This window comes from Dermacentor variabilis, chromosome 9, assembly GCF_050947875.1.
Source record: "Dermacentor variabilis isolate Ectoservices chromosome 9, ASM5094787v1, whole genome shotgun sequence".
Lineage (NCBI taxonomy): Eukaryota > Metazoa > Arthropoda > Arachnida > Ixodida > Ixodidae > Dermacentor > Dermacentor variabilis.
The window spans coordinates 132,587,976-132,615,738 of NC_134576.1; the positions used below are offsets into that span (position 1 = coordinate 132,587,976).

Consider the following 27,763-nt stretch of genomic DNA (forward strand, 5'->3'; position numbering starts at 1 on the left):
AATAAAATAAATATGTTTATTTAAAATAAGTCCCAATATACAAAATCCCTGCTGTATATGATACGTCTAAATTTTCACATGAAGTTGAAGACACTGATTTTTAACTCTCTCTGCTCCGAAAGCTCCACTAGCTTGGGTTTCTTCGATTCCTGGCTGGGCTGACTGGTAGATGGCCGTTTCTTCTGCTAAACATAAGGAACGAAAAATGTTAAAATTGAACACAAATGAACAATAGGTAAAGTTTGTGACTGGTTTTAAGGTAATAAGCCTGTTCTTTCCTTTTTCCAACTGTCCAAATGTTATTTCTGCTTGTTTTCTGTTCTCTGGAAAAACCAAGCGTATCTGTTTACGAACTCTGCTTAGAAACAATTTTTTAAAATCTTCCTATAGCTACTCTGACATTTCATTTCAGACAACCAGAATGTTCAAGGGCAATCTACCACCACCATCACACTATGATGATAACGATCATCAGTGAATGCCCCTTTGAAGTGAGGCACTCCAGCATGATTGACAATGGTCGAGCAGGGGATGTCTCCAGTCGACATTTCGTCAACAAGGATAGTTACTTTTCTCAGGGCCTGACTTGTCGTCTTGTCGACAAGTCAGGCTTGTAGAAAAGTTGTCTTGTCAAAATGTCGACTCAATGCTCTGCTTAATACTTATCAGGCAACGCTGCACAAACTATGCTAGTGAGATCATTGAAATCTCACTCTACCCATTTTGCAGTGTCACTGTTTTTGATCTGCGGTGCTATGTACAGAAAAATTGCTTCACATAACAACTACAACTTGCGGGAGTTATATTAGGTCAAGTTGCACATTTATGTGCACCTTTGCGATTCCAGTGTTCCGTGTACTATGTTTTGGTCCCAAGCGCAAGCGATGTGCTTTTTTGTTTGTTACGACCACATGGAGCCACTAGACAACGAAACATCGCATCCGTGATAGCAAAAGTGCAAGTTTGGCTTCCCTTTAACTTGACTTCCATACATAATTCAATTTAAAAAAAAAGTTTTTCTTCAATGCTTTCCTGTTGGCTTCATGTGGTTGTTTAATTAAGCCCCTCACATACGCTTTATGTTCCCTCCTTGCTGTATATAATAAGCACTTGATTACATCAACCAGCAGCCCATGCACCAATTTGTATTCGACGTCACTCTGATTCTTCTTCTCAGTCCCGTTACCTATTCATTTTTATTTTCCAGCATACGTATACATATGTTCCACTAATATTTTAAATGTTGCTTATGTTCACTGTGTAAATATTTACCCTTTCACTATGGTCTAATCCCTAGGCGTTCAGGAGACTGACCACATTATCTACTTCTGTATGTATACTCTGACACTATAACAAGGTATGCGCATACATGTATAACTGTGACTCAGCAGCATTTTTGCATGCTACCAAAGAAGCACTTGCTGCACCCTCCGCCCACCCTCAGCTTACACTGTCACATTTACCAATTCCCATTGAACATTTTCACCTCCCTTAACCAGCTTTCATTGGGTCCAGCAGAACAGTTGTCGTCTGCTACAAGCACTCGCATGGGGAGCAGCTTGGCAAGGAAGAGGATGATGTTGCCATAGAACAAACAATATAAATGCAACAGAATAGTTATTTAACCCTTTCAGTCTGACTGACGTACCGGTACGTTTACGCGTCTCAGACAAGCCGTGCCACTGGCATCAGATGGGATGTGAGGACCATATCAAGAGAGCATTTGCCATTATATGTGTCATTTTTGCCCTTCTGAACAACCAAAAATAAACCGTTACGTTTATTTTTTAATATCTGAGGGGAAAAAAGAAGATGCTGGAGGTGCGTCACCTTCGAGAAAACCCAACATCAAGAGGGTTAATATCTATAATGGATGCATTAATGATGCACTAGGACATAGTTGAATGTGAGCCCTCCATTTCTACTACAGCAGCAAAACAATGACTGTTTCTGTGAAGCCATGCTGATAATGACAAAAACTCTCATACTCACAGGCTTCTCTTCGGCAGCCCTGAATACGAAATTCTTTGTGGTCACTGAACCTTCTACCTCGGTTGGAGCGGCACCCTTGATGCGTTCGGCAATGCGACCGAGGACTCCAGAGTCTAGCTTCAGGAAAGAACCACACATTGCCTGGGAACAAAGAGAAATTGCGCAGTAAAATTAGCAAAATCCTGCTTGCATGCTGCCACTGCAACTTTTGCAGTGACAGCTGTTCGAAACTGGGTTTCTTGTGTCCAGCTACCCTTTCCACTATGCCGATGACTGCTGTCGTTGCCATCAAGTCATTATCATTATTGTGTTGTCGTTAGGTCATCTCCTCATTTTCAGCTTGAACCTTGCCATAGGGCTAAGAAAAAAAAATATATGTATATATATCTTGTGCCCACATTTTTTTTGTTGCTTTAACGGCAACGTGCAACTGAGACCTGGACTAGCTAACCACAGCACTATGGTATGGTGTGATGAACTTTATTCACGTCCTGAAGACCAACCCTTAGGTTGACGCAGGCGGTTCCCACGTCGGGACAGTAAGGTTTAACCGTACCGCCGTACCGTGGGCCTTCTGGACGGCCTGTACTTGATCGAAAAGAACTCCACTGTGTAGGGCACACCGCCACTGGTGTCTGTGCATTTATTTTGGAGACAAGGAAGAGATTTCAGACAAGGAAGACATTGTGCACATGGCAAAAAAAAAGTTATGCTTGAGAAAAATGGCAGTGTCCTCAATGAGAGGCTGCTAGTGCGGCAGCGGGTACAGAGCTGCAGGAAGTGTCAAATCCTGCTGCCTTCTTTTTCTTTCCTTTTTTTTTTCTTTGCTAAGCCTCTTCCAACTGGTTTTAGCATAGCAATATTGCTAAGTACTGCGTCTCAACTTCCAAATCCGGACTAGGCACATTACCAAGAGGGCAACAACGAAATGAAATAGGAGCTGAGGGAACATTAGATCAGTGCATGTGAGCATCTGAGGACACCATTGTGGTCCGACCTGTGTGTACCTCTGTGAGTGGCTGTTTATGATGCACAATGGCTACTGCCATTGAAGAACTTACATTACATTTTTACGCACGAGACTATTTTCAAGTTAAGCATTCTTTACTACTTCCTCTGGTGCTTCGTGTCGTCGTTGGGGTAGCGTCGTGTCATGAACCCACAGCACAGAGTTCAGGCCCGAAGACTGAAAATTTGTGAGACCAGCCTATTGTTACGCTCATCATTGTCATCATTATCATCAGCCTATTTCTTCAGACATCAGACTATCATCATCAGATTTCAGTATGCAAAGCCTGTCCCAGCAATCTCTAATTTAACCCTGTCTTGTGTAAGCTGATTCCATTTTATGCCTGCAAATTTAAAAAATGCAGTCACACCACCGAGTTCTCGGTTGTCCTCGACTGCACTTCCCTTCCCTTTACACCAATTCTGTTACTCTGGTATCTCTCCTATGCATCACATGGCTTAGACCAACTCCACACCTTCCTCTCAAATTCGACTGCAGGGTGGGTGAGGTATCTGAGGATGTAATGATGACTTCACAAATAGCTCCACTGCTAATCCATTGTTGTACTGCTGCTCCTTACACAAATCGATGCTCAGTGAACAAAGTACACAGAGAGGTATGAAAAAACTGTGAAACTTACTCCTTTCTTGGCTGCTGGCTTATTACAAAACTTCAATTCCTGCTTTGCTATCGCTGCAGAAAGGGAAAAAAAAGGGGGAGGGGAGGAGACAAAAATGTCAGAAGCAGCATGAAACTCAAGCCCAATTAACGGAGTAATGCAGAGAAACAGAACAGAATATAAATCAGGACGTTAGTCAAAGCAACTGGATCACCTGTAGGGGCTCTTAGCAATGATTCCTGCTCGGAGAAGGATGCACTGTCGGGAGTGTCCGGGCTCTCCGTGGACTCCTGAAACAAGAAAACGAATTACAGTGCCTTTTGCCATTGGAGTTACATTTAAGATTTGACACACACTCCCTGGTAACTCAAACATTTTTTTAAGGAACAAACACAGCCCCATTCTTCCTGATAACGGTAATTGACAAGGATTGGTTGATAACATTTAACATTCCAAACGGACACAGGGGCTACGAGAGATGCAACGGTTGGGGAAAATCCATGATGTCAGGGATAGCAGGTGTGGGAAGTTTGAGGCAGCGTTGGCACCTATCATTAGGCTTTATTGCATCATTTCTGGCTTGCCAAATCTCTTCTTATGGTAAGAGTGACTTTTTTGTTATTTTAGAAATGCACCGTATGTATTCGAAGATAAGGCAAGGTTCCGGCAATCCAGATTTTGGACGGTAGGGCAAATTGTTGCGATTAATAAACCTTGGCAGGGAGGCAGTACCATATTTATTGCCTGTATAACCTGCACTGAGAATTCAAGATATTCAACACTAAAGGTTGGTGATGGTGAGACTGCGGCAGCTTGAATTTCTTCTTATGGTGTGACTTCACAGCAGCGCGGCGTGCTCTGCCATGAAGCTATACTATAAGGCAATATTCACGCTGCCATGAAGTCGCATCTTAAGGTGAAATCTGCATATAACCCGCACCGAGTATCCCTATTATTCCAGGTGCTTGTGATTATTTGGTATTTTGGGCTATCCATCAGCTATATTAGTGCACATACGTCAGTTCTCTTTCTCGGGTCCCCCCAACTGCACCCTCGCCTTATAATTGAATAAATACAGTAATTTACTAATAGAGGTAAAATAAATTTTTCTCTTAAATGTCTGTTTAATATGCACCAAAAGCAAGACCCACAATTGGTTCTGCGTTTCCACCCCCATTAGAACGCAAACGCAGAGGCTGAGAATTGAACTCACAACCTTGTGCTTATAGCTGAACGCCACAGCAATTGAGCCACTCTGGTGGGTTATAAGTGATAAGGTCTTACGAGCCAAGTCCGGTTATAAGCAGGCACCTGACTTTCCACCTGTGACCAAAGAACCCCAGAAAACATCCACCCTAAACAAAGCAGCAAATTTGTTAAAATAAACATCAGTTTCTGGACGTCTATCACCACTTGATTATTCACTACTGCCAGCGCCTGTGCAAGGAGGTGCGCACAACACAACGCAGTATTGTGCATGTCCACAGAGAGAAGTAAAATGGTGATAAAGGCCATTTATCTGAGAAGTGCAGGCATATATAGTAACATAGTGGCAGCTACGAAGCACATAATAGTATACTGAAGATATGAACGCACAAAAGCACTGTACTGAAGTCTTCTTGTAGACCTGTGGGAGTGCACGAAGCATTTCATTTGCAAAAAAAAGTCGCAGTTTCGCCCGAAAGGTGAAGCATCGATTCCGATAGCAAATAGTAAGAATAGTAGTTTTATTGGCCGTATAACGTAAACACAGGCACACTAACTACATTAAGAAGCATGGTGTCATGCACACAAAAGCAAACATGAACACATCTGACTCGGCAACCGCAGTAACTGGCTGCCAAAACGCTGGCATGAGGAAATGCGGCAGCATCAGCGAGCAAAATGGCATTCGTGCTGTCTGTCGCTTCAACGAAAAGTGCGCGCCGAGAACACACAGCACGAACAAAGCTACGAGCTGCGGATGTACCTAGACTCTGCCCCCAGCGGAGATCGCTCTCAAGATACGGCCGGGCATCCACGCGCCACCGCCACATGCGCAGTTGCAAGCATAGTAGAAGGCGCACTTCCTGCCCACTTTCATCTTTATCGCGTGGGCCTGATTAAGCTGTGATTGTTGGCTCCCCTCGCACGTCTTCACTCGCACACACGGTGTAGCGCGCGTGGCGACGGTGTTATCGACCTTGGACTTTATACGGAACCTCACAGCGTCGGCGACGCTAATGGCGGAAATGTGCTTGGAGTGCGTCTATAATTGCTATTGCAATAAAAGCAATGAAATTACTGACCTGAAATCACTGGCCTGCCCACACTGACAGTGTGTGCGGGCCCTAGCATTTGTCCCGGTTAACATGTCACAAGTATGTAACTATACTGGCTGCTTGAGGCTTGCTCAGTAATATTACGGAACTGGCCAGCTGCACCACCACCGCTTTGTATAACATGTACACAGTGTTCACTCTATAGGCCCTGTGTGACATTTCATGTGCCGTGGTTTATTTGCCACTAGCAGTTCTGAGAGTGCTGTGCGCATGACAAGCTGTGACCCTAATCTTGGCAGCAAGGCTCCTGCAACACTTGGTGGTACTCTGAGGCGTGAGAAAACTATGTCCCTCACTATCTCTTGAGCTTTGCAGTAACAAACGCACAACATTTGTTGTTGCATAATGTAAATAGAGAGCAACATAAAAAGAGAAGCTGAAGCATGCAGTCTAGTGACAGCATGAATCTTGCAGGCAATTGCCTTCATACTTGCACTCTTTCATTTATTTATTTATTGGATTGATTATGTGAAGTGGGTGGGTGTATAGGTGAGTGAGTGGGTGGGTATTGGAATCACTAATTGACCTTCTGATTAAGGGGATCTGAGGAAGTTGATTTTTTGTTAGTTATAACCACATTCATAAAACAGACCATGAAGCCACAGGAAAAGTAGCAGAAATATAATTATGTTTAATTCAAATGTAGAAACAACAATATTAAGGAATAGGGAAATGAAAGTGGATGAAGAAACAACTTGCAGGTGGCAATCATCTGATTGTGTTTAATGTTCCATCCCAAAGTGACAATCGAGCTAGGAGAGACAACACAGTGTAGGGCTCCGCATTAATGTTCACCACCTGGAGTTCATAAATGCGCACCCGAGTCTGAGCACTGCTCCCAATAGAATACAACCACAGTGGCTGGGAAAATGAACCCACATTCCCAAGCTCAGCCTCTGAATCTTTTGACAGCCACAGCGCCACGAGTTCACTGCACAAAATTGTGTGGAATGCAGGTTTGCACAATGGCATTCACCGAGATGTGAAATAAAAAAAAAACCTTGTGATGCATAGAAAGGTCAGACAGAGACTGTGGCCCCGCACCTGCTCCTGCAGCCAGCGCCTTCGCTCCAAGCGCTGCAGGCGCCACGTTGCATCTGCCTCCTGCTCCGTCTCGATGTGCGCCTCTTCTTCGCCATCTGAGCCAGGTCGCTGGTCCAGGTCATCAGTGCCTGCGGGTGTAGAGGCACATTCTTCCACTAACCCACATATTACATACGCGGATCATTACGCCTTTGTTAGCTTGCAGAAATACCAGTGGCTGGCAGTACAATCGTGCTGACTCGCAACACAATTTTGAATATCAGCTTTTCAGATGCTGTGACTCTTGGAACGTATTAAATTATGGGGTTTTACGTGCCAAAACCACTTTCTGATTATGAGGCCCGCCGTAGTGGGGGACTCCGGAAATTTCGAACGCCTGGGGTTCTTTAACGTGCACCTAAATCTAAGCACACGGGTGTTTTCGCATTTCGCCCCCATCGAAATGCGTCCGCCGTGGCCGGTCTTGGAATGTATTAATAAATGACACAATCAGTTATGCAGAATTTCAAGTAGCTTTATGGGTAGCCTCTTGTGCTGGCCACTTTGTAGAAGTCTTATGTGCTTTGTTTTCCTTCATGTGTTCTTGCCTCCTGCACTCGCATGACAGACAGATTATTACTAAATGAAGCTAGAGGTACAACTTCAAGGGGGGTATGGTAGCGCGATTCAAAGACGGGACAAAATCGTAGGACAAGGGGGACAAGAGGGGGACGGGACAATCGGGACGGATTCAAAGACGGGACAATCGCGGGACAAGGGGGGTATGGTAGCGTGAATCGCGCTTACCATACCCCCCTTGAAGATGCATTACCAACAAGCCCACATTGCAACTCTAGAGGTACAAATTTGTGCTAACAGTGACACTATAAAAAAATTAGTTGTTTATTTTTTCTGCTTTACACTAGCTTATTTCTAAATATATAGTCAATATAAAAAAAGGGAAGAAAAAGAAAACATATGCAAGCAATTAAGAAACTAAGCAAGGAGATAAAATGTGCTTTGCTTGTAGAGAAGACATCAGATATTTATTTGTTTTAATAAATTTCTTTTGATACGTGCTGTCGGCAAAGAACCAAGGCATGATTTAGAAGAAAACAAAGAATGCAACCAGATGTACAGAATAGAAACAATTAAAAAAAAATACAAAAATGGAAAACAGAAATTACAGTGCAACAAGATACAATAAGGTAAGAAGATCAGCAAACCAGTGCCACTCAGAATGTTTGTATTAGTATGCAAGGACACACAGTATCCAACATCAAAGCAGTCATCTGGCACCACTTGGCCAGCATATATTTCCGACTTTGTGTGTGTAGGTATATCCAATAGCAATTATGCGAACACTTCAGCTGCCCTCGCCGCGTCACATCCCTGCCGTCTGCAGCCCGATTCAGGCAGTGAAACAGACAGCCGAACTGGTGCACCGCAATCACACACGCACAGTGTTCCTCTGTTGCACACGACAGCACTATGATGGGTCACTGACACATGAATGCAGGATTTAAATAAGTGCTTTGCAACACAGGTAACACTTCACGAGACGCTGGCTGCAGCATGTCTGATGCTATAACCGTAGGTTTAGGCAATGTGAATACATCAGCATGTCTCTTGTCTCGTTGCATGGTGAAGCTGTAGACCACCTGTCCTAGATGTCGATACTTGAAAGCCCCCACAAGGCATTAACCATGGCATTAAACCATAGAGCTATAACCAACACATATCCCAAGCAGAATATCTCAGATCTACTGGGAAGCTATCAATTGGCTTTGACAACCTTCCCTTGATAATTTCAGCCATACGTTTTTTTTTTCTTAAACAGAAGCTGCAGTTGGCTGAATGAAGGTGGCCAATACGCTTACCTAATAGACATTGAGAATGTGAAAATGGGCTCAAGTTTCAGCCGAAGCCCTATGGTATGCGTACCTGAGTTTCGCCAACGAAACTGTCGCTGACGCCCTGCGCCGTCGGAGTGGAGATCACCATCTTCCAAGAGCAGCTCCTGGTAGATCTTCAACTCGCGCTTGTCCTCGTCAAGAAGCTGCTTGCTAAAGGACAATGCAGCAACTTAGAACCACAAACTGCAACACAATGCGCAGCAAGCAGACGCTGCACAGGAAAATACAGGCACATGCACAGAAACAAACTAAGGTGATCAAGATACTCTTCCATGATGCAATGCCCATATCTTCAATTCGACGAAAAGAAACTTTCCCGGCCAAGGAGTATGCTTTACATGCCTAAAACAAAAACCCAGCCAGAACAGAACAATTCAAACATATAAAATTATATCTCAGAGTGTTCAATGGCACATGAGTATTTTTTCATTCTGCTTTCATTGAAATGCAGCCAGTAACTGAACCCATGACCATTTCTCAGTGGCTATTTTTTGGTCAACTGCAGAAATAGCCACTCAATCACCACCTCTGGGTGAAGCAATTTGAGTTCTTACCAGAGCACACACTGCAAAGAGCATCTAATTTATAAAACAGCACGATTGCTCATAAGCATTTATGTGATGGTCACAGTGTTTATTATGGTAGAAAAAATCAGAACGCAAAAGACATTACCTGCATACGCCCACACACCCACACACGCAATCACTCTGAAAAGACCCCCCCCCTTCAGACAGAGTGATTGAGCGTGTAGGTGTGTGCAAGTATGCTGGTGGGGTTTCTGAGCTCTAATTTGTTTTACCATAATGAGTTACCAACAGCAAGTTCTTCTAACACAGTGTCTAGAGAGCCTATTAAGTAAACAATACTAACGTTTCACCTTCAACAGTATCAATGGAACAATAAGGAAAGACTAAAAGGTAAGCAGGCACATGTGTGCTTTCTTTCTATTACCATTTCATGCCCTCAATGATTCACTTTTCAAAGACAATTAAGTGATGACTCACAAATGGAAGCGGCCAATTTCTTCCCGGATCTTGTCGGTGTCTTCTTTCTCATTCTCTGTGGCTATGAGGTCTGCCAGCACTCCTTCATCGTCATCCTCGTCTTCACCGTCGCTTCCAACGTCACTTCCGGAAAGCTCGGCCTCGTCCTCAAAGAAGTCCTGCAACCTGAATCATGTACAAACGTTTTGCGCTTCAGTTCCTGAGCGCAGCACGAACACAAAGCATGCATGAGCACTACGTCGTATCGACAACATAAGTCACACAGCTATTTCAGTAATGTAATATGGCTGAACCATGTTATAATAAAATCGCATCTGACAGGAATGAACATTCGTAATTTCCAATATTTGCTTGAAGCACATATTTGTTACAAGCTGATATCAGCAAGAAGCAAGCTAGATTTACTTTGACTGAATTGTATTTTCATGATCAAGAAGAAATATGGGACCTAAAGGCCTCAGTCTTTTGTTAGTAGCAACCACATGAAGCCATCAGACAATAAAACCAAGAAAAACAAAGGTGATATTAACTGACCTTTATTTAATTGAGATGTAGAAATAATGAGGAAATGAAATCAGTAAAATAGATGACTTCCCAGTACACACACTTGTCCATAGGACATACGAATCATGTACCAATGTCCACCCAGTGAAAAAACTTTTTCTTTAGGACATCTGAGTCATGCCCCAATGTCTACGCACCATTCCGAGGACAAGTAGGACATGCAGTTTCAGATATCCTACCACGAACGTCCCAAGGATATCGGACATAGGCCTGTTTCAGACATTCAACTACGAATGCTCCAAGGTTATCCCATATGAACCTTTTCCAGCTCCAACTGAAGCTTTATCTTTGAGTTTCCTCGTAACAGAATAATGTTTTCTTGCATTTTTCCATTACAATGCGAAGCTGTCCTGTCTGCAGCTCATGTGTATGTCATACTTTACGAATTTTCAGACGCAAGTTAATTTCAGAACTTTAGTTCAATCAGCCACTTGCACCTGGCAGAAGGCCTAGAAGAATGAGCATGCTGCATTTCTGGTACGCGTAACGTGTGCACACAGTGCACCTGTACTTGAAACGTGGGTGCTCCACCCATTGCATTTGTCACATAGCATATGCTGTGACCGTATTGACATTACGGCAAACACTTTGCAAAAGGCCCTGGCATATGTCTGTAAAATGTATGCAGCAGGTCCCCATAATGCCCCTCGCAGACATTCAAGGGATGTCCGCAGACAGGGAAAGCGCATCCAAATGGTTGGGTGAGGGACGTACGCAGGACCTATTCGACACATCTCTAGGATATCAATGTCCTTGCAGTGCATGTTCGTAGGATAGCCACAGGACGCCACTGTTATCACTGGGTTTGGCCGCACGTGGGCGCCGAACCCACATCTTGCGCCTTATGCATGTGATGCTCTACGATTGAGCTAAAGCGCCAGCTTTTGTGAAATCACGCCTGCTTACCAGAAATGCTCATACTAGCACGACTTTTGAGATATCTGCCCTTAAACTCTGCTTAAAAAATGCACTGAAGTTACCATTACGGTCGTGCCAAACTGCTCAATGCTTTAGGCTTAACTGGAATGACTGTACTTCGCCGCACATTTTAGACGACTATCTCAAAAGTGATGCCAGTCTCAAAATTTGTGTTAAGTAGTTGCAACCTCACCCCTGCTCGGTCTCAATTCTTCAACAGAAACATTTTCTCTAAAGTGAACATTTAAATAAATGGATTAGTGAAACCTTCTGATCAGATTTTTTGGGCACTGTATTTTGTCCTGCAAGTCTTGTTTGCCTGTTCGTCCAGAGGCCACCTGAACAGGAAGAACTGATCTATAATGCTTCATGTAGTTTTTGAAGAATTTGTTAGAACTAAATAAATAAATAAACGAGACCACCAGATATGTGTGAGAATGCAGCGCTAAATAACTGCACTAAGGAAACTTACTTGAGCGCTGGTTGCTCTCTTGCAGCAGGAGTGCCTTCGAATTCACTGTCAGTTCCAACGTCCTCCTCATTTGGTTCATCAGGGCTGGCTTCAAGCATGTCATTGTCTTCTTCGTCTTCATCGATCTGATCAGCTTGAGCACTGCATCAAAAAGCCAGATAGGTACACAAAGCATACATACACAAAACAAGCGAGACATCCACAAATGCTGGACAACGGGCAGAAGCTTGTTGCAAGCGAAGTACTGCTGCATTTGCGAGAATAAAATCTGTTCTTCAAGTTCCATTCCAGAACAGTGCATTGTGCTGTATCAGAACTGTAATACATATCTACACAAACAAAATCTACAAACAAAGAATAGCACTTTTAGATACTCTTTTTGCCTCTAGAACAATCGAATACTGGAATAAGTTGCCAAGTGATCTTATTCAATCACAGGATTTTGTAAATGTTGTTGAAAATGTCTTCTAATGAACTGTTTCTCATGTGTCCATTGTATACAATTTGTCACTTGGAGAACCCAAAACTGTATAAAACCTATGTTTTCTTTTATAAGCGCTGGTTTGCTTTTACTGATTCATGACTGTTTATTGTTTACTTTATGTTTATTCCTGCTGCTGTATTACTAATTTAACAATATGCCACTTCTAGTCGTAATGGAACCCCCCCCCCCCCCTACAGTAATGCCTTTTGGGTGATATAGGTTTTTACAATATTAAATATAAACAAATAAATTGAAAAATCTAACAGTGGGGTTTTTAATGCCCCTATGCAATGCATGGGCATTGAGGGGCATCACGGTGGGGGCCTTGGAATTAATTTAAACCAGCTGGGGTCGGGGTCCTTTAGCGTGTACCAAAACATAAGTATGTACATGAGTGCTTTTGCATTACAAGGTGATACTGTATTGCCCAAGGCACCAGAGTCACCAGGCATCATTGGAGGAGAGCGAACCCTGAACGTCTATAGCAATATTCCGTAAGTGAAAGTCCTCGTATATCTTACGTGCTAAGTGGTACAATGTGATGTGTGGCAGTACAATGATGCCGGAAAGGCTGTGACTTCAACATAAGGTTGCACTGCTTGTGATCATTTAAGAGGAGCTCAGGTGAAACAATAAGTAGAAGGGACGCTTTTTTACAAGCGTCTGCGCATGCTTTTTATCATTTTCAAAGCATTTTCTTTGGCTACTGCCCTCGGTATCAAGTACACGCATTCTATTTGCAAAAATACCATTTTTTTTTTAAAGAATTACTGTGAAGAGCAATTAGGAGTTAGAAAATGGCATGAATGTGCTTACACATTTGGAAAAAAAACACCTTGAACAATCCTCTTAAAATAAGGAAAGGAATATCATAGGTAGTGTAAAGAGTCCAACAAGTACTTATGTGGCTTCGAGTCAAGCACTCTTACCACAACTCCATATCAATGTTCTTCTCCAATCAACCGTTATAAGGTACGAAATGGGCTGAATGTGTCCATCATCCAATATGCAGGGCTGTGTTGGAGTCTACATGCGGTAGTGTTCCTCACACAATGCTAAACACGCTTTGCCAAGCACCGTGCTTCAAGTGAGAAATTCGCCTGCTTTCAAGAGCAGAAGTTGCAAGAAGTCTTTCACTCATGGATTGGAGGATAGACAGGATACTGTTCACAATATTGGACCCTTTTCATGATTGTGAAACTAGTTTGCTAGCGAGGCAGTTTGCCAATGAAGCTAATTGTGGTGCAATTGCTTCTTACAATCAGTGGGTAAGACCACAGTTTGCTTGTCGTATGACATCAAAAATGAAGATGTGGAGCTGGCAGTTTGTTTTCATTTGAACCATGACTGGTGCAGCCATTAGTGGGACAAATGCACAATGTAGAAAAGTGAACCTGCGAATTAGGGTAAGAGTTTGAGTTAAGGGGATGAAAGGGTCACTGGAGTGTGCCATTCAATTTTAGTTTCTTTTCTTTTTCAGACCCCAAATATGTTTACTCCATGTTGACACATGTTTATGTAGGTACAATAATGCAGCGCAAGCTACCAACTTTTCAACAATACAAACAATGAAAAGATGGTCTCATGCGACAGCAAGGGTGCTTACCGTGCTCCAAAGCTGCCGGAACATAAGCCAACCAACTCATCCATGTCTTGAGATGGATTAACAGGGGCAGGTGTGCTGCCGTCCCAGGGCTTAGTGTAATCCTCTGATGAAGAGACACACAAGGAAAACACTTCAGAAAATTGTGAAGGGTGAGAAAAAGCACTGAAAACAGCAGCAGCTTCACCAGGCCTACACCACCAAGACAACCTCCCTGCATAGTTTTTATCAGCTTGATAACTTTTTCTTCATTGTTATTAAGCTATTAAAGCTCTCGGTCAGACTGTCACCTATCTCTTGAAATTACTGACAAACAAAACTGTGCTACAACACATGAATTAATCTAACAGCTGTTGTCTGACAGTCTGATCCTGCAATTTTTCTGTATTTCATTGCCACCTTGGTTACTATTGTGAAATATGAGCCCTAGCACATAAAACTTACTTAAAACCTTTACTACAGTTGCAAAAGCGTGCCCTCAGAATCAGAACATTTTCCTCTGTTCATCACTTTAGTTGCAACCTGTTTAATGACCTTTGTATCTATTACTTTACGGTTTTAAGAAATCGCTTGTTTAGTTCACAAAATACTCAACACAAACTTACTCTTACCCCTTACCCAACAGCATATTTAGTCCCCTTACCCAACACCATATTTAACTTCCCACGGGCAAACACCAGGCAAGCAAGTAACTTCAACTTTAATCTTCTTTATTTCAGCAATGTCTATGGGGAATGATTATTAGAGTTCTTTGGAGCTATAACTTGGAACACTCTACCTGTGGAAATAAAAGCAAGGAGAAACTTTGACCTCGCATGTAAATGCTTCTTCATGCCTAAACAAATGTAATAACCCTTCCTTAGTAAATTAAGTTTTGTCCATGTAAACAATGTTCTTACTCCTCGAGCAAATATGTACATGGTTGACCTATATTTTCTATATTGGACCAGGTACTAGCCACATAGGCTATTGGTCCAGCTATAAGGCTAATTTTTTTATTGATTGATCGCTAATCAGAAATTTAGTGGCGAATCACGCAGACACTTAGGGCAAAAGCGAATGTATTAGGGCCACAAAGGTTTCGTGCCAATGAAAACTGCTAATCCATCTTTACCATTGCACTGTCTCCAGTCTCAATGCACTGAGGCACTATATAGTGACTTGGAATGCTCGACCCTCGACCTTTTTCATAATCTTACCTGAAAGCTGCCTTCGTAGAGACCTGCATGCTGTTAAGGCCCTGGAAGAGGTAACAAGGATGTTTCAGCCGGCACTGCTTAATAGCACAGTCACAATTTCAAGAACACTTGTTGAAATAAATTGTACACTTGTCTCGGGCAACTCATGTCATCTGTCTTCATGAAGCATAACGGCGAGTCGGCCTAGTTGGAACAGATTAATTTTAACAACACTTTGGGCGCAAAACAAACAGGGACAAAGAACGAAGAAAGATGAAGTGTTCGTCCTTGTATTGCTCCTTTTCTTTGTTTCTGTTCGTTTTGCGCTCAAAGTGTTTTTAAAAATGAGCTGTCTTCATGGACACAATTTGGTTTCTATACAAGTCTTTCACAGTTGGTGCTTTCAACAAGTTTTCGAACTTGGAAGTAAGAGTACCAGATATAACACTGTACTTTAGCAGCACAGTCACAAATGGAATTGCATACTTCAATGCCTCCACAGTTACCATGTTGTCTCTTGCAAGGAATTCTGCGTAACAGCTTCAAAAACAGCAAGCACCATGCCACACAACACATGCATGTTATACCACATTGCAAGTACAAGTAGTTGCAAGGACAAGTACTTGTCCTGTTGCCCATTTTCTCTTGTGTTTTTTTCATGTTCTGTATATTCATCATGAAAGGCAGTGAAATGTTTTGAGCAGATACAAAATAACGGACATCTTGCAGATAAAAAAACGCGCCTGAAAGTTTAGGCATATTCACCTAGCACATTAATTAAACACGAGCCTGCTCATATTTTTGATGCAAACTGTGTACTTAAAAGACCACATGTAACCCATGTGCATGGGATGGTAATTGTCTAATTTCCTTATTAGCATACTTTAATTAACACCTAGCAGAAATACGCATCTGGTTGTTAACAGATGTGATGCAAACTTCAGACCATGACCTCTGAGATTTTAAGCATGCTGTGGCAAGCTTCTTTTGTGATAGATCTATCATATTACAGGCCCAGAATCTCATACAAAGGCTACTTTATATCTTTGCTATCTGCAACAGGCCTTTAACAAATTGTTATCTTCAGAAGTGGAATTGCTTAAACAGCAACAGACCCAGCAGTTCCAGTCAAGGGAGAAAAAGCCAAGGACCGAGGTCTTGAAATAGTCGAGTACAGTGGGCTCTCTTGAAAGCTGCTTGATGCAGAAGCATTTCCCTGCTGTGGAGTGTTCTGCACAATTGCGCAACAGTACTGTTATTATTCATCACATAGTCTCAGAAAGAAAAAGAAAGCGTGTGTAAAATCATGCAACTTTCTATTACACAGGCTGAACTGGCCTTCTATGAAACTAAATGTGAAACAAACAAACAAACTTCTAAGTAATGTCGCAAGCACAATATCGTAAACCTCTTCAAAACTTATAACATCCTCCGTGATGTTATAAGCAGCACAGTCTCTGGCATCGATGTTAGCATGGTCTCTGGCATGGATCTTGCACCATCACCAAGTTAGTTGAATCAGTTCACATCTTCTGCTCTTGACTTAGTTTCACAAAGCATTGACATTATTCCAAAGCTTCTGGCACTGCCCCATGCCGTAAACATTTTAGTAAACATAGTCTCTCACTGATACCCAACCTGCTGACTGTGTCAGTAGTTGCAATTTTAGTTTCCTTTTCAGTGTGCTCACTCATAACCGTTACGTCCAGTTCAACTTCTGCAGCTCATCTGAAGCAGGCACATTTTCTGGAGTACCTCAAGGCTGTGTGTTTCTGACCCTCGGCTTTCCCGGCCATACTAAATGTATTGATGTTGCTGGTAGCAAAGCCCCCAAAAGGCTAGGCTATGCTAGGTTTGTTACTGTGAGCAGCTTCAAAGGAAACTAAACAACTAACTTGTATCCTGACTGCCAACATTCAAAAGTACAATCTGCCTAGGAAAAAGATAGTGCTATTTGTTTCTTCTGCCACTGCTCAACAGAGAATTTACTATTTAGCGCTTCTTGGTCTCATCTAACCATCACAATGACACCATATTGATTCCCTGAAACTTCTGTACTTTTGTCAACTCATGTCGCTGGGCTTTCCTGAAAAGGTATTTGACCTATTCAAATATGTACACAATCTTTCCCTGGACCTGTACAGCAATAAAATTTTAAGAACGGACAATATGTCGTCATTACCGTAACAAGGATTTCTGAATGTCAGAGTGTCCTCTCTAACCTGTAATTTGAAATGCATTGCTGGTATGCTTTGACTGTCATAACCTTAGTTGAAGTCTGCAGTATGCAAATATGAATACATAGTTAAATACAATATATAGTTGAATCCTGCCACAAAAAAAAAAAAAAAAAAAAATGGTGGGGCTCATAAGAAAATTTTGTTGTAGGACACTGTAGACAAGAAAGTTAGAAGTAAGCATGCAACATGCAGTTTAATGGCACAGACAGAAAGCTTTAGTTCCAAAAACCTGCAATTTTGGCCTGCTTGCACTTGCAAGAAAGCAGCAACGTGATGCAACTCTCACAAAGACTCTTGCATGGCTGTTGCCAACATTACTTTTAGGAGCATTCAAAGACTGTGGATCCTTGTAGTTTAATTCGGTCATTAATATTTTCTTAGTGTCAGAACTCGCAAGGGTAGCTGTACAGCTTTTCTTTTTGTCCCCTCTTTTTACAATGTATTGTGTTCAAGCTTGCTCTGTGAAAACAATGTTGAAAGAAAAACATAATTTGTGCCTGTGACAGACTTTGTTGTGGTGGTTACTTTGGCGCATTTATGGGACTCTAACAATGAGTAAAGGAAGCTTTTTGCACTGGAAATTTTGTTGAACCAGCATTCTTTATGTTAGAATTCGAGTGCAAATAACAACAGGGCTTTGTCACGATGAGGCCCACAGTTCCCTGCTGGAATACTTACCTTCCAACCAGATTCCTTGACATTTGCAGTTGGTTTTCATCTGCTTATGCATCTATCGTACAGTGGTCCTCCTTTCATACTTTTCTTTCTTACTTTATTATATATTCCTTAGTCAAGTTGGTAAATTTGCCTTTTAGGCAGTGTTCATCAACCTGTTCTTTTTACTTTGTGTCGTTAAGTGCTTCATCAACAAAAAACATAATGACACCACAACGACAACACTGCAATGATGAAACAACATCCATGATGATGACACAATAACAAAACACAACTACAAAACTAAAAGCAAGTGAATGACAGTTGTACGTAGCTCATGAAAATACTCACAGTTTTTGACTGTGTCCGTGGAAGACCTGTAAGAGGGCTGAACAGCTCCGTTTCATCAGGCTGAAAACAGTGCACAGCACTGCTTTTCCGAATCAGGGGTGTCTGCGAATTCTTGTCACTGTTTGCCACTTGTGAGGAATCCAAGAAGCTTTCCGTACCTTAAATGTGAATACAAATATGTGAGGAAATGTTCAACAAGTCAGGCATGCAAAGAGGCAGAGGCAATGGGTTCCCACACGGTTTAAATCTAAAAGTATATTCCTGTCTTGCCAATTTTGTCCTCTATGGGTTAAATGAAGGTAAGGGAAAAAAAATTTCTTTTTCTCTGTACAGGCATGTGCAACACCAAATCTAAAGTATCCGTATTAGCCTTAAAGTTGATTATGATGATGCAGCAGAGGAAGTGTAATGAAATCACATGACTGACACTGTAGTTGGCCTGCAGTTGTTTTGAAGTTATTACAATAAAACAGTGATTATATGAAACTTCCTAACCTATTACTATATAACTGCACAAAAGTGCTTTTTCTTGAGCTACACTGATTTTCATAGATTACATACTTATACAGCGCATATGGACAACGGGGGAAATGAGAACACCAGACTGTTGTTCACACACGCCGTACAAGATACATAATTACGTCAAAGCAACTAGCCTGCCAGCATATCCTTATGATGTTCAAAGAGGTATACATTGCTCTGCAAATGTATATAAAGTGTAAAATAACTCATAGATAGAAAGCAAGGCTTGTTGATTTGAAGCCGTCTTCAATAAACCCCGTTGGCACAAAACTGTAAACAAGATCAGTCATCTAACATTATTTTGCTGTTACCGTTGGGGCTAGAGAAATATAATCTGTTTCCCCAGATTTCGACTCCCTAGTTGGCTTATAAGATGGATGGGCAAAAACTCTGAAGGTATTAATGTTCTAACATGCAAACTCGCTGAAAGGGTCAAGTGCAGAACACAATGCAAATAATTAAACTGGAAGCTCACAATCCTCATCACCCGTTGCTGGCTGGTCAACGTTATCCTCTGCGTCAAGAAAAGCGGGCATCTCGAGGTGGAGCTCGCCAATGGAGTCATCATCTTCGTCTTCAGCATTTCCGGCAGAAGTCTTTTTGATATCTTCTGCGTCTTCTTGATCTTCATCGTCGGAAAGAGGGTTTATTCTCTTCGTTCGCTTTTTGTGTTTGAGAACCACATCCTCGTCGTCCGAGTTTTTATCATCTTCTTCTTCACCACCTGTTGATTGAAAGTACAATGCTCAACTGCGAACACTGTAAATGACTAAATTAGACAGCAAATCAATCGTATAACCCAAAAGCTTCATTTGAGCTGTGACAAATGTCAATGGTGCCCTCCAAGGCTGCTATGTCTTGACCCCACAACTAGAATCACCTCAACTTACAAGATCAGCGCTGAAGCAAGTTCCAAATACCTAACAACTTGTCAAGTCAAATCACATCATGGAGTTTTTAACATAAGAATGCAACATGCAAGCTACAAGAGACACTATAAAAGGGGGGGCTCCGATTTAGTTTTTAACCACCAGCGGCTCTTTAAACAAGCACCTAAATATAGGACCATGACAGTTTTTTTGCATTCCAGTCCCTTCAAAATGTGGCTACCGCAGTCAATAATTACAACTGTGGCATCTCACCAAATGCTTTCAGATCAAAAGGGTACGTATTACCTTGGATTCACTTTATGATGGGAGCATAGTACCAGCAATACATTACTCAAGGTCATGAGCCCATTCTGCCAATGAAAAGAAGATTCTAAAAGCCATAAGAGGTCAGTTGTAGCTTAAATAAAAACAAAAAGACTACTATATGAAAAAATGAAATCACACAAACCAGATGACGTGTCATTATCGTCAGAAAAGTCATTTTCTTCTTCTTCAAATTCGTCAGCGAGCGCCAATGGAGACTTTGGTGCGTCATCCGGCTGAACGGCATCCGGTGGGAGTTCTTCGTTGTCCAGGCAGCGTTGCAGATAACGCTGCTCTCGTGAACGGTTGCGTTGTTGTCGAACTTTACTCAACAGTTTTTCCTTTAAGAGTGAGCGTTGGCTTACTCCTGAAAGAAAATGATTGCACATTAAGTTTAATTCACATTCTGCTTTCTTTTTTTTTTACTTTTGTTTTTATTTCAAACATGTTCTCACGGTACCCAGATCAGGCTCCTAAATTAAATATGCATGCTCTGTTTTGCACAAGAACTTAAGTTTATGCCCGCATTGACAACAGTCTCACTCTAAAATCAAGAGAGCAGACAGCTCAACAGGAACATCACAATTTCACAATGGTATAACTTCAGTCACAGGTTGCAGCATGATGTACTGAAACAGTTGTCAGTTGATAACACTAAAAGCAACTACTGACCAGTCAGAAATGTGACATGGTAGCCCAATTGTTATCTGAAAATGCTTAGCAATAGTTGATGAACCTTATCTCTGTGGACTGCAGTACAAAGAAACACAGAGACACACACAACGATCATCTATTCTGTGCTACAGCCCAAAAAACGTCTAGCAAACTAGCCCATCAGCCTGCACTAAGCCATATCATATCCCCGATTCCTTGTGCATGAGTAAAAAGCACTGGCTTGTGTTCACGCAAGTTCTCTTACATAAAAGTGCTTGTTCATTGGCTGGTGCATGGGTGCTTGCCAGTCAGGGCAAAAATCGGCGTGATAACAAGACAATTGTCGTGTGTGTCAGTGGCCAGTCATGGACAGCCCTCCCGTAAGAAAAATTTTGTGAACACAGGTCCTTGTCTGTTAACCACTATCGTTTTCTTCTGTGGGCACTGTCCCATCATCGTGAAAACGCTGTGTTTTTAACAAGAACATTACTAGCTGTAGCAGGTTTGTGCAGTGTCTCAGAAGCAAAAAAATTAAATTCCAGGGTTTTACGTGCCAAAACCACCATCTGGTTATGAGGCACACCGTAGTGGGGGACTGAATTGATTTTAACTCCCTGGGTTTCTTTAACGACCCAATGCACGGTACATGGGTGTTCTTGCATTTTGCCCCCATCGAAATGCGGCCCCTGCAGCCTTGGTTTAATCTTGCGGCCTTGTGAACAGCCGCACAACGCCATAGCCACTAAGCCACCACTCCGGTTGTTCCAGAAGTACTAATGAGTTTCAGAATATTTCAGAATAGCAATGAGGATCTTTCTTGTCAGCTTTTCCAACTGTTTTTCCATCCTACTTTAAGCTCTCCTTTACCCGAAATTTCGCAATGTGCGTGACATGTGCACGCAGACGTGCAACATGCAGTTAGATGTCATGCAATCTGCATGATGTCTACATGACCAACTTTCCTACTTGTAAACTTGCTATGAACAATGCACATTGGCGAGCAGATGCATTATAAACCCGTAACACAGCAGCTCGGCAAAGCTGCACTTTCCTCACTTCTAGTGAAGACATCCCTTAGCTATCCCCGTTTTCGATCAATCAATGAAATTAGGAGAACCAGATACGAACGTTTTTCCGAAATCGAGCACTCTTCTATAACTCCAGGCACTACAATGGCACTTGTTTTGACGGACCTGAAATCAGACAACATTCATTAATTGCTACGTGTGAAATTTTCATTGCAAGTTTACAAGCTAAGCCTACCATTCTACTTTAATTATGTACTGTGTTACATACTTTAGTAATTTAGGTCTTGAATTTAAAATTAAATTATGGGGTTTTACATGTCAAAACCACTTTCTAATTATGAGGCACACCGTAGTGGAGGACTCCGGAAATTTCGACCACCTGGGGTTCTTTAACGTACACCTAAATCTAAGTGCACGGGTGTTTTCGCATTTTGCCTCCATCAAAATGTGACCGCCGTGGCCAGGAATCGATCTCGCGACCTCGTGCTCAGCAGCCCAACACCATAGCCACTGAACAACCATGGCAGGTACTCTTGAATTCAGCACTGGACCTCGGCCATGAGGAAACAAACTTAATTATTTAGTTGTACTGGTTATAATGACAAGGGCAGAGGAAGCTTCACATAAATTAATAGACCATTACTCTAACACTAGAAAAAATAGAAATTTCACCAAATGTATGCACATATACTATGCGTACATGGTGCTGACTTCAACCAGTACTCCCTTGTTTTTTGTGAAGTCAGGGAAATTAAATCATTCTGCGTGTTAGCCATCTAAAATGTTTACTAAACATTGGCAGCTTGGCTTTTAGACCACAATTTTATGGTAGTTTAATGCTGCAATTAATGGGCTTTTAATCATAAGAGAAAAATAAGAAAACATAAAGTATGGCTGCATATCCACATAACATTTTTAAAGAACACTCGCATAAGCTTCAACTCCATTCACAAAAATATATGGAGTAACCAATCTTTCAACTATTGTCGTTACAGAACCGTCAAGTGATTCTTTGTTGAAGATGTAGTTCAAATATGTGCACCTCAGGCTTTTCAGAACTATTTCTTAGGTTTCTCTTAGCAAAATTCTTGGAAGTTAATGTTCAATGTTGCACAGAAATTGTTGCACCTGCATACAAGCTTTTATTTGTCATCGGTAAGGGATTTATAAGCAACCAAGCCTCAAACAAAGCACATGTTCTCAGTCACTTGGCAGATAAATTAAAACAGGAGGAGCAGACCAAGTTGAGGAAATAAAATGAAATGAAAATGCTCTCGTTCCTCCACCAGAATGCCAGGATGACACACAATTAGATTGCACATATAACTGCTCAGTGAAAATGAAAAGCCGATATAAACATGTGTAACTGGGGTACAATAAATTTTTATTACATGAGATTAAAAAACAATCAATCAAGTAATGTTGTTGGTCTGATGTAACACTGGCCAGTTATGAGTACGAATGTACCAGGGATAGCTGTATTTGAGATTTTAACAGGGAAATAATTGAATTAAATTTGCCAAGAAAGTGTTGCAAGAATGATTGAACTGAATGTTACTGACGGTCAGTTATAGCAATATTTTCGGACATTGCCAGTGAACAATTTCAAAACTACCAATAGTGCTATCAACAGCAAGCCTTAGCATACTATCAATAGCACTACCGACAGTTGAAAGAGACTATCGATACAATTGATGGTCAATTTACCAAATAGTTTTTCATCAACGCTTTTAATGCAACGTCAGCTACAGGCTTGGAAAATTTTCACCTGTGTAAAGAAGCAGTCATTTCACACATTCACATCTCTATCGCATGTCATACAACTCCAATCGTACAGGCACAATTCTGAAATACAGCTGAACCTCATTACAGTGAAGTGACATCTGATACAAAAATATCTTCATTATAAGCACATATATTGTTATGTGTTGTTGAATTTGTTGTTATAAGCTGTTCTGAAACATTCTGAAACTCATTACCACTTTTGAAACACTCCATAAGCGTGCTACAGCTAATAATGGTCTGTTAAAAGTACAGCAAATTGCTCCTATCAACGAGAACAATTTAAAGTTTTCCTTCATTATATCCAACACATGATTTGTTATATCCATATGTACTATATAGAGGTTTGACTGTATTTGAAATTTAAAAAAAAAAAACTGCTTCTCCAATTTCGTTTCTGAGACATGGAACTCACTCTTTCTTTTTCTTAGGGTCATCCACCTTGGTATGCTTCACCAACCGCTTCAGCAGATGGTCCACACCTTCGGAGTGGTCACCATTGTCGTCTGCCAGAAGGATCACAGGCTCCTTACTGAGACGTGGAACTATGCCAGCGGCAATGGCTTCCAAATTCCGTCGACGTCTGGCAGATAAATGTTGCATCTCTATTCTTTCAACGCCGTTCAATGAAAGGCTGGTCTCAGCCGGCTGTTTTTCGGAAGGTGTTGCCTCTGTCATCGCAGGTTCCTCAGCACATTCCTGATCACCCGCGCCATTGAGTGTAGTGAGAACAGCCGGCAAGTCATCAAGCAGGGGGTCTGTGCTGCTAGCATCGAGAAGAAAAAAAAGCAAATGCCACAAAAATGTAACAGATATAACACTACATTTTCAGCTACGACTCCAGAAAAAAATTAAAGCATGGTATGAGCAAAAAAATTGCAGTTTATCTTCTGCAACCAGTTGTAGTTCTGCAACCACAACATTGCTTGTGCACAAGCAAATGAGTATCTTATTCACCAACATATCTGCTGGGATGGGTGTGACTGCAGTCCGAAGAGCATGGTGTGCTCCGTCTAAATTGGACTGAAGTTGTGCCATCAGCACATAGTGAAATGTGAACAGAGAGAAATCTGTTCGGAAGGGCCGTTATACAATGGATTGCAACATGCAATTGTTCTGTAGCTGGTTTGTAAGTGTACTGTAGTCCCACATAGTACAGGTTTTGAAGCCTGAATTAAGCTGCTGTTACAAATGCAGGAGAACCTGGAAATGCAACAATGCATTCTAGTGGTTTCTGATTTGTTCGTGTTTGAATTTATGCTGACGATATGTGTTTAATGGGCACAAGAACCATGATGCAGCACAAAGACAAAAGGGCCAGCAGGCTATTATGTGCGACAACATACAGGCAACATTCACGTATTCACAAAGCAGAAAAATGCCCACAATACTTTGTCTTCGGCACTGCACCGCAAATTTAAGCATCCAGAAATTCTACATTTCACTAAACACCCTCAGGCACCAACAGTAGTATTCTACCATTCGCATGAACTTTCCAAGTTCCATATTCTTATGAATTATAGTAGAAGGATGCAGACTGGTTGAAAGGAGGCATACCTTGAACTTGGAAGCGTGGCCATGGTGGTTTCTTCTTCCTTCTTGCAGGCCGAGTTTGATTCTGATCCAGCACTCCGTCTCTGCTGCAGAAAATCCTTCAAGCTCAGCCTCTCTGGCTCGTGATAAGGCAGTGACATTCGTCTTTCTGCAGTGCAAACCGCAAACAGCATAGAAGCTAGTTAGAACACAGTTAGAAAAAAAAAAAAATGCTTGGTCAGGGAATCACTCATTTATATGCAGGATTAATTAATATGTGCATTAACTTCCTCCTAAGTCGAAACAGAACACCCCTCTAAACACATGTTGAAGCTCATAAACATGCATAGAAAATAACGGTGCACGAATATCTACATTTTATTCACATACTAGCTACCTACTTCATCTTGAAGACATTATGTAGGAGGAACGAGTATGATAACAGCAATCACAACATTTTTATGCCTAGTTCAAAAGCTAATAGTGTATGCGTGTACATGTGTACCCGTACACATCTGACTACAAACTACGCGGACTGCATCAGTAGATGCCACCCCAATGAGCTGTCACGAACGCATAAAAACAAAACAGAAACAATGAATAGCAAAGAAAAGCATGTACAATTACGAAAAAGATGGTAGCACTGTATGAGCGATATTGCGGTACAGAATCGAATAACTCAATATTTCAAGTATGAAGCAAATACACTTTGATATTTGATTTGTTATTGAAAATTTGGGAAAGTTAAGAACAAATAACATAGCATGTCTACAGTTATAGGAGACATCTTGCTTCAAGACAAGTACAAAAAGCGTTTGTGTAGTGGTCATTTGTAACGTCTGCTCTTCAGAAAAGTTGTTCAGTAAGCACTCAGTTCTCGTAAACACAATTTCGAGCTTTCGCCTGGAGACAATGCACTCCTGCTTATCGTTCACTAAAGCCCCATACATAGTTCACGAGCGAAGGCATCTCGCTTTCATGCTGAAGGAAAAGGTATACCAAATAGACAAAAGGGCAAGAGAGATCTCACCGCGTGCCATTCTTTGGCTCGTGCTGTATATTTGCTTAAGTTCCTCCATTGCTTTCTTGGCCGACTTTCGACCTGCTCGCTCCTTCTTTGTGACGTTGCCGGCGGACTCGCCGTCTTCTACAGGTACCCAAGGACCGCACGAATTTTCATCGCCAAGAGCACGAGTTGAGTCTCCAGCGACGTCGTCCACCATTTCATCGTCGGAACTGTCACAGATGCGGCGGCGCACGGGTGAACGGGAATGTTCTGCTCCACGGTCACCTCCGCGCACCGCGTCCGAATTCAACGCAACTTCGACGGCCCGTGATATTGGCTCGCTCGTGGAATCGTCGTCCGAGTCGTCGAGCAGTCGAAGCCTCCTCGGTTTATTCGCGCTGTCACCCCCCAGTGCACTGGGTGGTACTTCGAGGCTGCGGCTGGGCGCGTCATCAGGGACGGCACTGTCTCTTCGTTCGCCGTCGGCATCAGACTTCGACTCTGAGAGTTTTAGGTCACTTGTCGAATCGTCGTCCGAGTCATCGAGTAATCGAATTCTCCTGGGCTTATTCGCGCTGTAGCCCCCCAGTGCACTAGGTGGTACTTCGAGGCCGTCTTTGAGATTCGACGCGTCGCCGTCTGGGACGGTACTGTCTCGCTGTTCGGCGTCGGTGCCAGACTTCGACTCGGGGAGTTTCAAGTCACTCGGCGAATCGTCATCCGAATCGTCCAGTAATCGAATCCTCCGATGCGTGCTCTCGCCTTGCGCGCCGGAGGGCAGTTGGACGCTGTGATTGGACATACCACCGTCGAGCAGGGTACTGCTTCGCTCTTCGGAATCGATACCCGAGTCTCGAGTCTTCAGACCTGAATTACCACCATTTACATGAGGACTCTGCCAGTCATCCGTTGGCACGTTCTGGGCGCAAGAGCTGTCACCCGGCTCCTTTCTGTCGGTAGCGAAGTCTTTTCGAACACCGGTTGTGCTGCCCAGAGCTTTAGCTTGTGGGCTTCCCGGAGGGCATGATCCCGTTAATCCGTCGTCTTGAGGAGATGACTCTTCTGTTTCAGGGATTACCTGAAGCCGTTCACCTGGAGTTCCGTCACTCAGGCACTGAGAAGCTTGACTGGAATGCGGGAGCTTTTGCACACCATCTCCGACGGATGGTGTATCCGCTGGCGAGCATGTCGAGTACGTTTCGGAGATCGTGTCCGTTTTTTGCGAGAACAGAGACTGATCGGAAGCCTGTTCAGGTTGACTGAAGAACGAATCCATCCTCACGTGAAGCAATGTCCTTAGGAAAAGGTTTCACACACCTGTCTAACCTAAAGCACACGCAGCGCAGCAGTTGCTGACTTCACCGTTCATTCTCTCTCACTGGCAATTCGTGCAGATTATAACGCATAGTTACGCAATATCCGCGGCAAATCACTGAAGGTTTCACACTCCTCCAGTGGCCAGTAAAATTTTGCGCAAAAGTATGTATATTCGAGAAGTTAACAATGGGTTAAAGACCGCATGACCGATAAAAGCGCTCCCTTCACCAACTTTCCCGCGAAAACATTTCCCGCCAACACCAGCTGATGAAAGCACTTGAGTGCGCTGCTGACGTGCTGCCTTTCTCTTTTGTGAGAATCAAAGTACGTTAGCCTTGGTTAACATTGACACCTAACAAACTCACAATGACCGTCAATAT

At 42.4% G+C, this 27,763-nt stretch overlaps 1 protein-coding gene across 3 annotated transcripts; it reads right to left on the reverse strand.

Annotated features, from left to right (window-relative positions):
* Positions 1-27,678, reverse strand: LOC142557544 (uncharacterized). 3 transcript variants are annotated; one of them, XM_075669468.1, is made up of 18 exons: positions 26,091-27,678; positions 25,085-25,229; positions 23,943-24,293; positions 21,846-21,910; positions 20,209-20,430; positions 19,346-19,594; positions 18,349-18,506; positions 16,219-16,334; positions 15,125-15,165; positions 13,929-14,031; positions 11,839-11,979; positions 9,885-10,049; positions 8,909-9,030; positions 6,986-7,113; positions 3,835-3,910; positions 3,642-3,694; positions 1,993-2,133; positions 1-182 (listed from the first exon to the last, which is right to left on the reverse strand). In XM_075669468.1, exons 1-18 carry the CDS (start codon positions 27,340-27,342, stop codon positions 75-77), a joined length of 3,636 nt encoding a protein of 1,211 aa, XP_075525583.1. In that variant the 5' UTR covers positions 27,343-27,678; the 3' UTR covers positions 1-74. The 3 variants fall into 3 exon arrangements, with proteins under 3 accessions (XP_075525583.1, XP_075525581.1, XP_075525582.1); XM_075669466.1 differs by having other exon boundaries at positions 1-185; positions 26,091-27,677; XM_075669467.1 differs by having other exon boundaries at positions 1-185; positions 23,943-24,290; positions 26,091-27,676.
* Positions 27,679-27,763: the final 85 nt, after the last annotated feature.

Bases quoted from the DNA above. Each gene is read 5' to 3' on its own strand.
- LOC142557544 (XM_075669466.1), bottom strand. From the start codon at position 27,342: ATGGATTCGTTCTTCAGTCAACCTGAACAGGCTTCCGATCAGTCTCTG. The intron at 25,230-26,090 runs GTGAGATCTCTC...TTTGCACTGCAG, and splicing joins GAGCCAAAGAATGGCACGCG to AAAGACGAATGTCACTGCCT. The intron at 16,335-18,348 runs GTGAGTATTTTC...GCAATTGTGCAG, and splicing joins CACGGACACAGTCAAAAACT to AACACTCCACAGCAGGGAAA.